This window comes from Scyliorhinus torazame, chromosome 18 (assembly GCF_047496885.1).
Source record: "Scyliorhinus torazame isolate Kashiwa2021f chromosome 18, sScyTor2.1, whole genome shotgun sequence".
Lineage (NCBI taxonomy): Eukaryota > Metazoa > Chordata > Chondrichthyes > Carcharhiniformes > Scyliorhinidae > Scyliorhinus > Scyliorhinus torazame.
Genome location: NC_092724.1, coordinates 76,908,503 through 76,920,843, shown reverse-complemented (window position 1 = coordinate 76,920,843; position 12,341 = coordinate 76,908,503). Strand labels below are relative to the sequence as shown.

Sequence of the window (12,341 nt, the reverse complement as noted above, 5' to 3'; positions counted from 1 at the left end):
GTCCTGCACAACATAGCCCAACAGAGGGGCGATGTGCCGCAGGCAGAGGAGGGCGGAGTGGAGGAGCAGCAGGAAGAGGCGCAGTCCTCCCCAGATGAGGGGGATGGGGGTAATGGTCAGGGCAGACGGGGTAGACACAGGCGGGTGGCTGTCCACCGTTACCGGCTGGCCCAGCGGGCACGGGACAGACTGATAGACGCCCGCTTCACTGACTAGATGGGCGTGGGAATCGGGTAGTATGGCCACAGACCGCATACCATGGCAACAGCCGACCACCCACACCCCCCACCCATCCACCCACCCAGCACCCTCACCCCCCTCCCCAGCCCCACCCACCCCACCCGCATGCACACCACCCCCCCCCCCATTGTCGATCCACCTGCAGCACAACGGGCAGGGCTCACACAGTTGCGGGTGGACGCGTGTCTATCGCAGGCCATGGAGGATGATGACAACCCGCCCTGCGGTGAGCTCCTGGCTCTACATCGTTGGACTATGTCTGACCCATGGCCACAGTACCACCATCCACCCGGACCATCCCTGCATGCGGCTGTGACACTGCAGCGCACGGTCCCGTCCTCTGCTCGGGGGATGTTGATGGCGGCCCAGGGGGAAGGGGGCAGACTCATCTGGGGCTGAAGTAAGACCACCCCTCACACACACACTTGCGCTCAACGTACATGACACCCCCGCACACTTTGGACAGAGCACAAAGGCAGCTTCTGTAGGTGTAACATTGACTTTAATAACCAAAGGAGTTCATGCACGTGCCCTAGCCCCTAAAACTCATCTGTGCCCTGCAACCGTGCCAACTTAATCAGTGTCTAATTGTTTGGCCTTACGGGCCCTTTGACTACGTCTACGTATTTCCCCAGACGGTACAGCAGAACTGGAGGTGGACTCCTGTGATTCCTGCCCTCTGACACTGGATCCCTTTGGCGGCCGTTTCCTGGGGCGTCCTGGCCTAGATGGGCCAGGCTGCGGGCCGGGCGACTGGGATGGCGAGCTGCCAGCCTGTTCTGCCCATTGCCCACCCGATGCACCTGGGACGGAAGGGGGGGGAGTCCGAGGTGTCGCGGTGTACCGGGACCTCCCCTACAGAGGGAGCCGGGACGGACCACACCACCTCCTCCTCCCTCGGGGTGCCCGATGGCCCCCAGGCCTCTACATGGGTGGGGGATGCGAACGGACTGGCCATCCGACGCGCCCCCGACATCTGGCGCTGCCAGTCCTGGAGGCCCGTGCTGGTATCGACAGGGGTCTGCAGGTTTGCAGCCATGGAGCCCAGGGGGTTGGCAAACCCTGTCTGTGACAGTGCGACGCCGGCTCGCACATGGCCACTGGCGCCGATGCCCTCAGCGATGGCCTGCAGAGACTGGGCCATGGCCTGCTGAGACTGGGCCATGGCCTGCAGAGACTGGGCCATGGCCTGCTGAGACTGGGCTATGGCGTTGAGCGCCTCTGCCATCTGGCGCTGGCACTGTCTCATGGCCTCCTGTGAGAGGGCAGCCATTTCCTGGGCCACAGACGACGCCTGCACGGAAAGCCCCAGGCCTCGCAAACCGTTCCCCATGTCTGACACCGTCACACCCATTGCCTCCACCGCGGACGCCACCCGTGCGGTGTCGTCCTGGGTGGCACGCATGACCGGCACCACTCCCAGCTCCTGGACGCGGGTGGACTCCTCCACCTGCGACCGCAGCCGCCGCAAGCCGCCCGTCACCCTCTTCGCTTGTCTCCGGGTCGGTGGTTGCATCGGATCTATGTGTGGGTGTGGTAACTCCAGGAACCCGAGATCCATCTGGGCGGCAGATGTTCGCTTGGGCTGGGCTGCCCTCCGACCGCCCGGCCCCTCTGCTGCTCCTACCTCCACCTGCTGTACCGGGACGGCTGTGTTGTGCGCACCAGTGAGTGTACCAGACGCCTCATCACTAAAGTGCCCAACCGAGGTGAGTGTTTCTGCGATGGTGGAGGGTGTTGGTGACAGCAGTGGCGTTGTCTCGTGCTCTTCGTCTCACTCTGAGTCCATGGCACTTTGGGGTGGGGGTTCGTCTCCACCCATCCACTCTGAGTCACTGTCCGGTATTTCGTCTTCCTGGGTAGTGCTGTCCCGGGTAGTGGTGTCCCGGGTAGTGGTGTCCCGGGTAGTGGTGTCCCGGGTAGTGGTGTCCCGGGTAGTGGTGTCCTGGGTAGTGGTGTCCTGGGTAGTGGTGTCCTGGGTAGTGGTGTCCTGGCTCGGATGTGACGGGGGCCTGTGGCTGCCCCCCTCATCGCTGGGTTGTCGCTCCCGCACGTGACGGGGGTGTCGTCTCCCTGTTGCTCCAGGTCTCTCCGTCTCCCGTGGTGTGCGAGGGGCATCCTGCGGGCGTCGCATGCTGGAGGGTGCGGGTCTCTCCGTCTCCCGTGGTCTCCGAGGGGCATCCTGCGGGCGTCGCATGCCGGAGGGTCCGGGTCTCTCCGTCTCCCGTGGCCTCCGAGGGGCATCCTGCGGGCGGTCTGCATCTGCGGGGATGGGTGCCTGGACGTTTGGTCCTGCGATACACAATGAAGCATGCATGGTTAGACATCAGGCAGTGATCAGGTGATACGGGGGAGGGGGATATAGGGGAGGGGGGATATGGGGGATATGGGGACGGGCTGTCGGTGGCTCACTTGCTACTATGCCCCTGACCTCTGCATCAGCAACCTCCCGGTCCTCAGGTCCACCAGCCAGTTCCAGGGCCCTTTCCTGGTGTTCGGTCAGTGGCCTCTCATCAAATATGGGGGAGGGGGGGATATGGGGGAGGCTCACCCTGCCTGCTCTGACGAGGTCGTTCACCTTCTTGTGGCACTGGGTGCCTGTCCGTGGTGTCAGGGCCACAGCGGTGACAGCCTCTGCCACTTCCCTCCACAGACGCCGGCTGTGGCGTGGGGCAACTCTGCGGCCGTGCCCGGGATACAGGGCGTCCCTCCTCTGCTCCACCGCGTCCAGGAGCGCCTCCACATCGCGTGACTCGAACCTCGGGGCTGAGCGGCGGCCAGCCATCCAGTCGGGTGTTGCGGTCGGGTGTTCCGGTCGGGTGGGGGGGAGCAGCGCGGCCTTATGAGCCGTCACGCCGTGCGGCGCGTATGACGCTGCACGGCGTGAACCACTGCGCAAGCGCGGATCCCGTTACGTCGCTGCTAGCCCATTTCGGGCCGGAGACTATCGACCCATTTTTCCGACGTGACGCAAGTCGGATTTGCGCCGTTTTTTGCGCCGACTTTCCGCCGATAACGGAGAATTTCGCCCAATATTCGCAGCAAAACCTCGCAGCTCTTAATCTCAATCCCCCTGTTAATGAAAGCCAACACACCTTATTCCTTCTTAACAACCCTATCAACCTGGGTGGCAACTTTGAGGGATCTATGTACGTGGACCCCAAGATCCCTCTGTTCCTCCACACTTCCAAGAATCCTGCCTTTAATCCTGTATTCAGCATTCAAATTTGACCTTCCAAAATGAATCATTTCACATTTATCTGGGTGAACTCCATCTGCCACTTCTCAGCCCAGCTCTGCATCCTGTCAATGTCCTGTTGTAACCTGCAACAGCCCTCGACACTATCTACAACTCCACCAACCTTGTGTCATCGGCAAACTTACTAACCCACCCTTCCACTTCCTCATTCAAGTCATTTATAAAAACCACAAAGAGCAGAGGTCCCAGAACTGATCCCTGTGGGACACCACTGGTCATCGACCTCCAAGCGGTATACTCTCCATCGACAGCCACTCGCTGTCTTCTTTCAACCTGCCAATTCTGTATCCAGACAGCCAAATTTCCCTGTATCCCATGCCCCTAACTTTCTGAATGAGCCTAGGATGGGGAACCTTATCAAATGTCTTACTGAAATCCATATACACATCCACGACACTTCATCAATGTGTCTCATCACATCCTCAAAGACATGTGATACTGTACACCCAGATCCCTCTGCCTGTCAATTCTCTTCTGCCATTTACTGTATATTTCCCACCTGTATGAGACCTTCCAAAATGCATTACCTCACATTTACCCGAATTAAACTCCATCTGCCATCTCTCCGTCCAAGTCTCCAACTGATCTGTATCCTGCTGTATCTCTGACAGTCCTCAAATTTATCCGCAATTCCACCAACCTTTGTGTCGTCCGCAAACTTGCTAATCGGACCAGTTATATTTTCCTCCTAACATTTATATATAGAACATAGAACAATACAGCGCAGTACAGGCCCTTCGGCCCACGATGTTGCACCGAAACAAAAGCCATCTAACCTACACTATGCCATTATCATCCATATGTTTATCCAATAAACTTTTAAATGCCCTCAATGTTCACTACTGTAGCAGGTAGGGCATTCCACGGCCTCACTACTCTTTGCGTAAAGAACCTACCTCTGACCTCTGTCCTATATCTATTACCCCTCAGTTTAAAGTTATGTCCCCTCGTGCCAGCCATTTCCATCCACGGGAGAAGGCTCTCACTGTCCACCCTATCCAACCCCCTGATCATTTTGTATGCCTCTATTAAGTCTCCTCTTAACCTTCTTCTCTCCAACGAAAACAACCTCAAGTCCATCAGCCTTTCCTCATAAGATTTTCCCTCCATACCGGGCAACATCCTGGTATATCTCCTCTGCACCCGCTCCAAAGCCTCCACGTCCTTCCTATAATGCGGTGACCAGAACTGTAAGCAATACTCCAAATGCGGCCGTACCAGAGTTCTGTACAGCTGCAACATGACCTCCCGACTCCGGAACTCATATATATATACTACATTTATATATATATATACTACAACCAGCCAAAGTCCCAGCACTGATTCCTGCAGAACACCACTAGTCACAGCCTTCCATTCAGAAAAGTACCCTTCCGCTGCTACCCTCTGTCTCCTATGACCTAGCCAGTTCTCTATCCATCTTGCCAGCTCACCTCTGATCCCATGTGACTTCACTTTCTATACCAGTCTGCCATGAATGAACTTGTCAAAGGCATCACTGAAGTTCATGTAGACAACATCCACCGCCCTCCCCTCATCAATCATCTTCGCAAACACGGGGAGAATGTGCAAACTCCACATGGACAGTGACCCAGATCCTCCCACATTTCCTTCCTCTCATGCCGGAATTTCGCCTTAATAGACGCCATCAATTCCAGCTGGGGCCTTCCAGCTTGCATCAGCCCTTCCCCCTCCTGCATGTTTACTGTGTCGACTGCAGCACAAGCCTGCTCTAACTCTTCAGTCAAACCTCTCACTGGGTTTCTGCCGGGTTAGGTAACCAGCGGACATACCACTCCCAAGGAAATCTACTCCTCCAACATTCATCTACACCTTTTCATCAAAATTCCAACCAGTATCGGGTAAAAAGAGCTCTTTTCTGTGCCTTCAAGCGGAGCTGCCCTGTGTGTGACCACTCACACCATAGCCACCACCGGAAGTCCGTAAAAAGTATCCTTGTTTATTTATAGATCTATGTACATTTCAGTAACTGTGCATAAGATTGTACTTCAGCTTCTCTCCAGATCTCAGTTACTTAATGTTACGACAGTGACATTTAAGGGGCATCTTGACAAATACATGAATAGGATGGGAATAGAGGGATACGGACCCAGGAAGTGTAGAAGCTTTTAGTTTAGTCGGGCAGCATGGTCGGCGTGGGCTTGGAGGGCCGAAGGGCCAGTTCCTGTGCTGTTCTTTGTTTAATCATGTGTTATTGCATCATAGTTTCATTAGCGGTTACGTCCGTATCAAGTGCTGCTGATATTAACCTCTTTAGTGGTCGCAGAGTAATTTGATGGGGCGACTCACATCATAGAATTTACAGTGCAGAAGGAGGCCATTAAGCCCATCGAGTCTGCACCGGCTCTTGGAAAGAGCACCCTACCCAAGGTCAACACCTCCGCCCTATCCCCATAACCCAGTAACCCCAGCCAACACTAAGGGCAATTTTGGACACTAAGGGCAATTTATCATGGCCAATCCACCTAACCCGCACATCTTTGGACTGTGGGAGGAAACCGGAGCACCCGGAGGAAACCCACGCACACACGGGGAGGATGTGCAGACTCCGCACAGACAGTGACCCAAGCCGGAATCGAACCTGGGACCCTGTGAAGCAATTGTGCTATCCACAAGGCTACCGTGCTGCCCAACATGTTGTTGAATACTCCCAAAATATCATTCCTTTGGACAGGTTGTCCAGCAGATCCACTCCAGCACATTGCTAGCCAGGCAGTGATCATAAGCCATTTAAATCTTTGACAAAATAATTTTGTTTCTGCTACAGATTCATTGGAGAAAGGATTTCCCATCCAACAAAACAAATTGCAAATTAGGAACTCTGGGACATTAAAACAAAAGCCTGCCTCTTTTAGGAAATGCAATTCATAGTCACCAAGTACTGCCCCCACATCCCCCATGTGCTTTTCTACCCCAACTGCAGATACAGCATCTTACTGAAGTGGAATAAGGAGACTTCCTCGGACAGTGAGCTCTGTTCTTCTATTCTGGAGACGATCACTGAAGGAACTTTAGGCTCCTATCAGCTTGGACTCACCAAGGTAATTAGATCATTGACACTTATCATAGAACCTAGGGTGGCATGGTGACACAGTGGTTAGCACTGCTGCCTCACAGCACCAATGACCCGGGTTCAATTCCGACCTAGGGCAACTGTCTGTGCGGAGTCTGCACCTTCTCCCCAAGTCTGCGTGGGTTTCCTCCGGGTGCTCCGGTTTCCTCCCACAGTCCAAAGAGGTGCACGTTAGGTGGATTGAATATGCTAAATTGCCCCTATAAGGGGTTGCAAGGTGGCGGATTGGCTCTTTCAGAGGGTCAGTGCAGAATCAATGGGCCAAATGGCCTCCTCTGCACTGTAGGGATTCTTTTGTTTTAAATAAATCTAGAGTACCCAATTCATTTTTTCCAATTAAGGGGCAATTTAGCATTGCCAATCCACTGACCCTGCACATGTTTTGGGTTGTGGGGGCGAAACCCACTCAAACATAGGGAGAATGTGCAAATTCCACATGGACAGTGACCCAGAGCCGGGATCGAACCTGGGACCTCAGCGCCATGAGGCAGCAGGGCTAACCCACTGCACCACCCTGCTGCTCTTACTGTAGGGATTCTATGAACCATAGAATCCCTAAAGTGGAGAATAAGGCCATGCAGTCCATCGAGTCTACACCGACTCTCCGAAAGAGCACCCTACCTTGTTTCATCCCTGTAACCCCACCTAATCTTTGGATGCTAAGGGATAATTTAACACGGCCAATCCACCTAACCTGCACATCTTTGGACTGTGGGAGAAAACCGGAGCACCCGGAGGAAACCCATGCAGACACGGGGAAGAATGTGCAAACTTCACACAATCACCCATGGTCGGAATTGAACCCAGTCTCCGGCGCTGTGAGGCAGCAGTCCGAACCACGGTGCCACAATGCTACACTTCCAATGGAATTGTGTACCGGTAAACAGGGGGATTTTTACCCGGAATGGAGGGATAGTTCGATGGTCAACACTGGAGAGTGGTATGATATTTGTTGGGTGTCATCCTGGATAGCAGCAAGATATACAGAGAATGCATGCTTTGGAACTGGATATGCATTTGGGATCAACGGGATATGTAGAACCTTCAAAGATAATATATACTGGGGAACATTGGGTTATGTTGAGGAATTATTCATAAGAGACTGATTGCTGCAGAGTGGTAGAGAGAGAGTGCAGCCAATCTATTGGGATATATTGAGGCATGCTAATGGAACTCTGCCTATTGTTTTCTCAGGTGTTTCTGAAGAAGAAGGTTTTCGATCAGTTGGAGAATTGTTGGCGGAAGACCCAGAACTGGGCGGCTCTCACCATTCAGAAAAACATCCGTGGTTTCATCAACAGGAAGAACTTCCAGATCTTCAGACAGAAGATCGTTGTTATTCAATCTCACATTAGGGGACATCAGGCCAGGTCAGAGTCTTCTGCACCATCTACGAGCTTGATGTGTGTAAGATATTCAATTGTGATGTGCTCCCTGTCATTAGGTACTTTTACCAATTCATTGAAAGACGGTCTTTATCAGCCAAATCAACATGTTCTTGGCCCCAGCGAACACTGGTGGTCAACCTTGCCAAAGAAACGTAAAGAGTAGTAGCATTTGGCCCTCAAGCCCGATCCACCATTCAACAAGGCATTGACTGATCTACTTCCACTCCACTGTCCTGCACAGTTGTTTCCTTTATACTTCCATGGGATGTGGGAACCACAGGCAGGGCCAACATTTGTTTCCCACCCCTATTTGCCCATGAACTGAGTGGCTTGCTAGGCCTTTGCAGATTTCAGAGGGAAGACACATGGGCGGCATGGTGGCACAGTGGTTGGCACTGCTGCCCCACAGCTCCAGGGTCCCGGGTTCAATTCCGGCCTCGGGTGACTGTCTTTGTGGGGTTTGCACTTTCTCCCCGTGTCTGCGTGGGTTTCCTCCGGGTGCTCCGGTTTCCTACCACAGTCCAAAGATGTGCAGGTTAGGTGGATTGCCCATGCTAAATTGCCCTTAGTGTCCGAAAGGTTAGGTGAGGTTACTGGGTTACAGGGATAGGGTGGAGGCGTGGGCTTAAGTAGGGTTCTCTGAGGGCAGCACAGTGGCGCAGTGGGTTAGCCCTGCAGCCTCACGGCGCCGAGGTCCCAGGTTCGATCTCGGCTCTGGGTCACTGTCTGAGTGGTGTTTGCACATTCTCCCCGTGTTTGCGTGGGTTTCGCCCCCACAACCCCCAAAAAATGTGCAAGCTAGGTTGATTGGCCACACTAAATTGCCCCTTAATAGGAAAAAATGAATTGGATACTCTAAATTTATAACGAAAAAAGAAAAACATTAGGCTTCTCTTTCCAACGGCCAGTGCCGAATGGCTTCATTCTGCACCGTAAATTCTATGATTCTATGATTGCTGGGGTTGTGGTTTTTCTCTTTCTCATGAAATAACTGGACGAGTCTCAGGCACAGAATGATCGTTTATTGACTAACGTGTTGGGAGAGCCCAGCTTCAGAGATAGATCTCTGGAGCTGACTCTGCCAATGTAAAAAAATCAGGTAACATTGATACAGAGTGTGGTTAAGTGGGCAAGAATATTGTTTACATTGGTTTGATTAATTGATTTATTGCCAAATGTACCGAAGTACAGTGAAAAGTATTTTTTTGCAGCCAAGGGATTGTACACAGTACGTATATCGTAGATAAAAAGAATAATCAACAGAGAACATTGACAAATGGTACATCGACAAACAGTGATTGGTTACAGTGTGGAACAAGGGCCAAACAAAGTGAACAAAACAAATACATGAGCAAGAGCAGCATGGGGCGTCGTGAATAGTGTTCTTACAGGGAATGGATCAGTCCAAGGGAGAGTCGTGGAGAAGTCTAGTAGCTGTGGGGAAGAAGCTGTTCCTATGTCTGGATGTGCGGGTCTTCAGACTTCTGTATCTTGTGCCTGATAGAAGGGTCTGGAAGAGGGCAATGCCTCAGTGTGTGGGGTCTCTGGCAATGCTGTCTGCCTTCCTGAGGCAGCGGGAGGTGTATGCAGAATCAATGTGCGGGTGGCAAGCTTGTGTGATGCATTGAGCTGAGTTCACCACATTTGCGATCTTGGGCCGAACAGTTGCCAGACCAAGCTGTAATGCAGCTGGATAGGATACTCTCTATGGCACATCTGTAGAGGTTTGTGAGAGTCGATGCAGACATGCCAAATTTATTTAGCTTCCATAGGAATTAGAGATGTTAGTGGGCTTTCTTGACTGTTGCATTAATATGAGTGGATCAGGACAGACTGTTGGTGATGGTGACCCCCAGGAACTTAAAGCTATCGACCATCTCCACTTCGGAGCCATTGATGTAGACTGGGTGGGGGTGGTCGTGCTGCTGCGCTTTCTGAAGTCGATGTTCCTTGGTCTTGCTGACATTTCGAGAGAGGTTGTTTTCGATACACCGTGCAACTAAATGATCTATCTCTCTTCTGTAGTCTGATTCGTCGTTGTTTGAGATACGGTCCACCACAGTCATATCATCCGCAAACTCATAGATCAAATTGGAGTTAAATCTTGCCACACAGTCGTGTGTGTACAGGGAGTACATTAGAGGACTGAGTACACATCCTTGTGAGGCCCCGGTGTTGAGGACTATTGTGGAGGAGGTGCTGTTACATATCCTGACAGATTGCTGTCTGTTGGTGAGGAAGTTGAGGATCCAGCTGCACAGGGAGGGGTCAAGTCCAAGGTTACAGAGTTGGTTATTAGTCTTGTCGGGATAATGGTGTTGAAGGCAGAGCTGTAGTCTGTTTTAAATTTTTCATTGAACAAGTTAGGAATGTGCATCCAGGCAGAATGAGTGCTAGCAACCCTTTTCCACCCTTCATTTTTCTATGGCAGTGCCAAGCTGCCAACCTGGCATTTTTTGCACGTGTGCGATAGTGTCCTGTGTGGGTGTTGGGGGGTGCGGGGGTGGGGAAGAGCATTTGAGCTGGGGTGGTTCACGATTGCTTTGGGGGACTCAGAGATCGGGACACCATTTATAAATGACGTCCCGATCTCTCGCTACAGTGGGGGGTTCCGGCAAGCGGAGCTCCCCAATGTAGAAACCGGGCAATGTGTGCCTCGGCTGAGCATTCCCCGCTGAGACTTCTTATTCAATGTGAGTCGCATTGAATCATAGAATCATAGAATTTACAGTGTAGAAGGAGGCCATTCAGCCCATCGAGTCTGCACCGAATCTTGGAAAGAGCACCCTACCCAAGTCCACACCTCCACCCTATCCCCATAACCCAGCAACCCCACCCAACACTAAGGGCAATTTTGGACACTAAGGGCAATTTAGCATGGCCAATCCACCTAACCTGCACATCTTTGGCCCGTGGGAGGAAACCGGAGCATCCGGAGGAAACCCACGCAGATACGGGGAGAACGTGCAGACTCCGCGCAGACAGTGACCCAAGCCGGTAATCGAACCTGGGACCCTGGAGCTGTGAAGCAATTGTGCTAACCACTATGCTACCATGCTGCCCCTGCATAGCCATGTGTATCTTGGCACCAGGGGACATGCGGCTAAACTCGCCCACTATGGGACTTGTTCCCATTGGTTGAATTGAGGCCAAAGAGTCATCCTGACTCGAAACGTTAGCTTCCTTCTCTCTGCACAGATGCTGCCAGACCTGTTGAGGTTACCTGTCCAGCATTTTCTGTTTTTGTCTCTGAGTTATCAATCCAGTGACTACGGGCGGGATTCTCTGTTTGCCGACGTGAATTCGTGAAACCCGATTGGGCGGAGAATAGCTTTTGATGCCAAAATCGCGGTAGGTGCCGGTTTGACCCAAAATCGGGATGCTCCAGTGAACCAAAAATAGCGTAAATGGGTCGCTCTCCGCATAATGTAAAAGTACAGGAGGCATATCATGAGCGGGTCTGAACCCTATTCTCCGGGGCCTCCGATGGGCCGATTTCCAGATGGCGTGGGTCACTTGTGCTCTCACAAATCGTGAACCTGGCATCCTGGCTGCTGAGCGAGTGGGAGGGGGTAGGAAATAGCATTGAGTGACTGCGGGGCGGTGGTGCGGGTGGGGGGGTAGGGGGGGACCCTGGGGGGGGCCCTGCCAGGCCTGGGGAAAGGGGGGCAGAGGGGCCAGGGGGAGGGCAGGCCGAGCAGCCGGGGTGCCCCCTACGAGATTAGGGCGGACCCGGGCACCAATCGCCATTACGGCGGCCATCCTGCTGCGCACTCACTGACCACCCACCCCTGCCCCTGGTTCTACACAGTGGCACCGGCCGTATGGATGCACTCACCCCCGCATCCACCACCCGCCAAAGCGTGCCCCCCCCAGCCCCGAACACCCCGCCCAACCGGCAGCCACCCACCGGAGGACCACCCAGGGACACACCCAAGGCAGCTCCCAGTGAGGGTAGTGCCTGCCAATGGTATCTCTGGCAGAAGGGAGAGCACCAGGACCGGGGTCACCAACAGGGCCGGGGTGCGAGAGGGGAGGGCATGCGTGGGCTGGGCCCCCAGTGCCAACCGGGACCGGCGCAAAGCCCATGGAACCTGGTTGGGCATGGGAGTGTGCACCATGCTAACATGTTGGCCTTCCACCCCCTGCAGACAATGGCATTCGGACATCAACCTTCAGTGCTGGCTGCTGTGGTGATGGCCGCAGCGTGTGAGATACCCTGCGGCCACATGAGCGGGGGCTGCCCCGAGAGGAGGGTGAAGCTGCAGCTGAGGACCGGGCTGCAGAGGACCGGGCTGCAGAGGGGCAGGTGGCGGTCCTACAGGCTGGAGGACCGGCCACCCAACAGGCCGAGGAGAAA

At 53.6% G+C, this 12,341-nt stretch overlaps 1 protein-coding gene across 1 annotated transcript in view; it reads left to right on the top strand.

The window, feature by feature from the left end:
- myo15b (myosin XVB) overlaps positions 1-12,341 on the top strand; it is a 462,078-nt gene that overhangs the window by 188,611 nt on the left and 261,126 nt on the right. The window contains exons 9-10 of the mRNA XM_072481964.1: positions 6,444-6,561; positions 7,788-7,963. Coding sequence (XP_072338065.1) covers positions 6,444-6,561; positions 7,788-7,963 — 294 coding nt within the window. The remainder of the gene's footprint in view (positions 1-6,443; positions 6,562-7,787; positions 7,964-12,341) is intronic.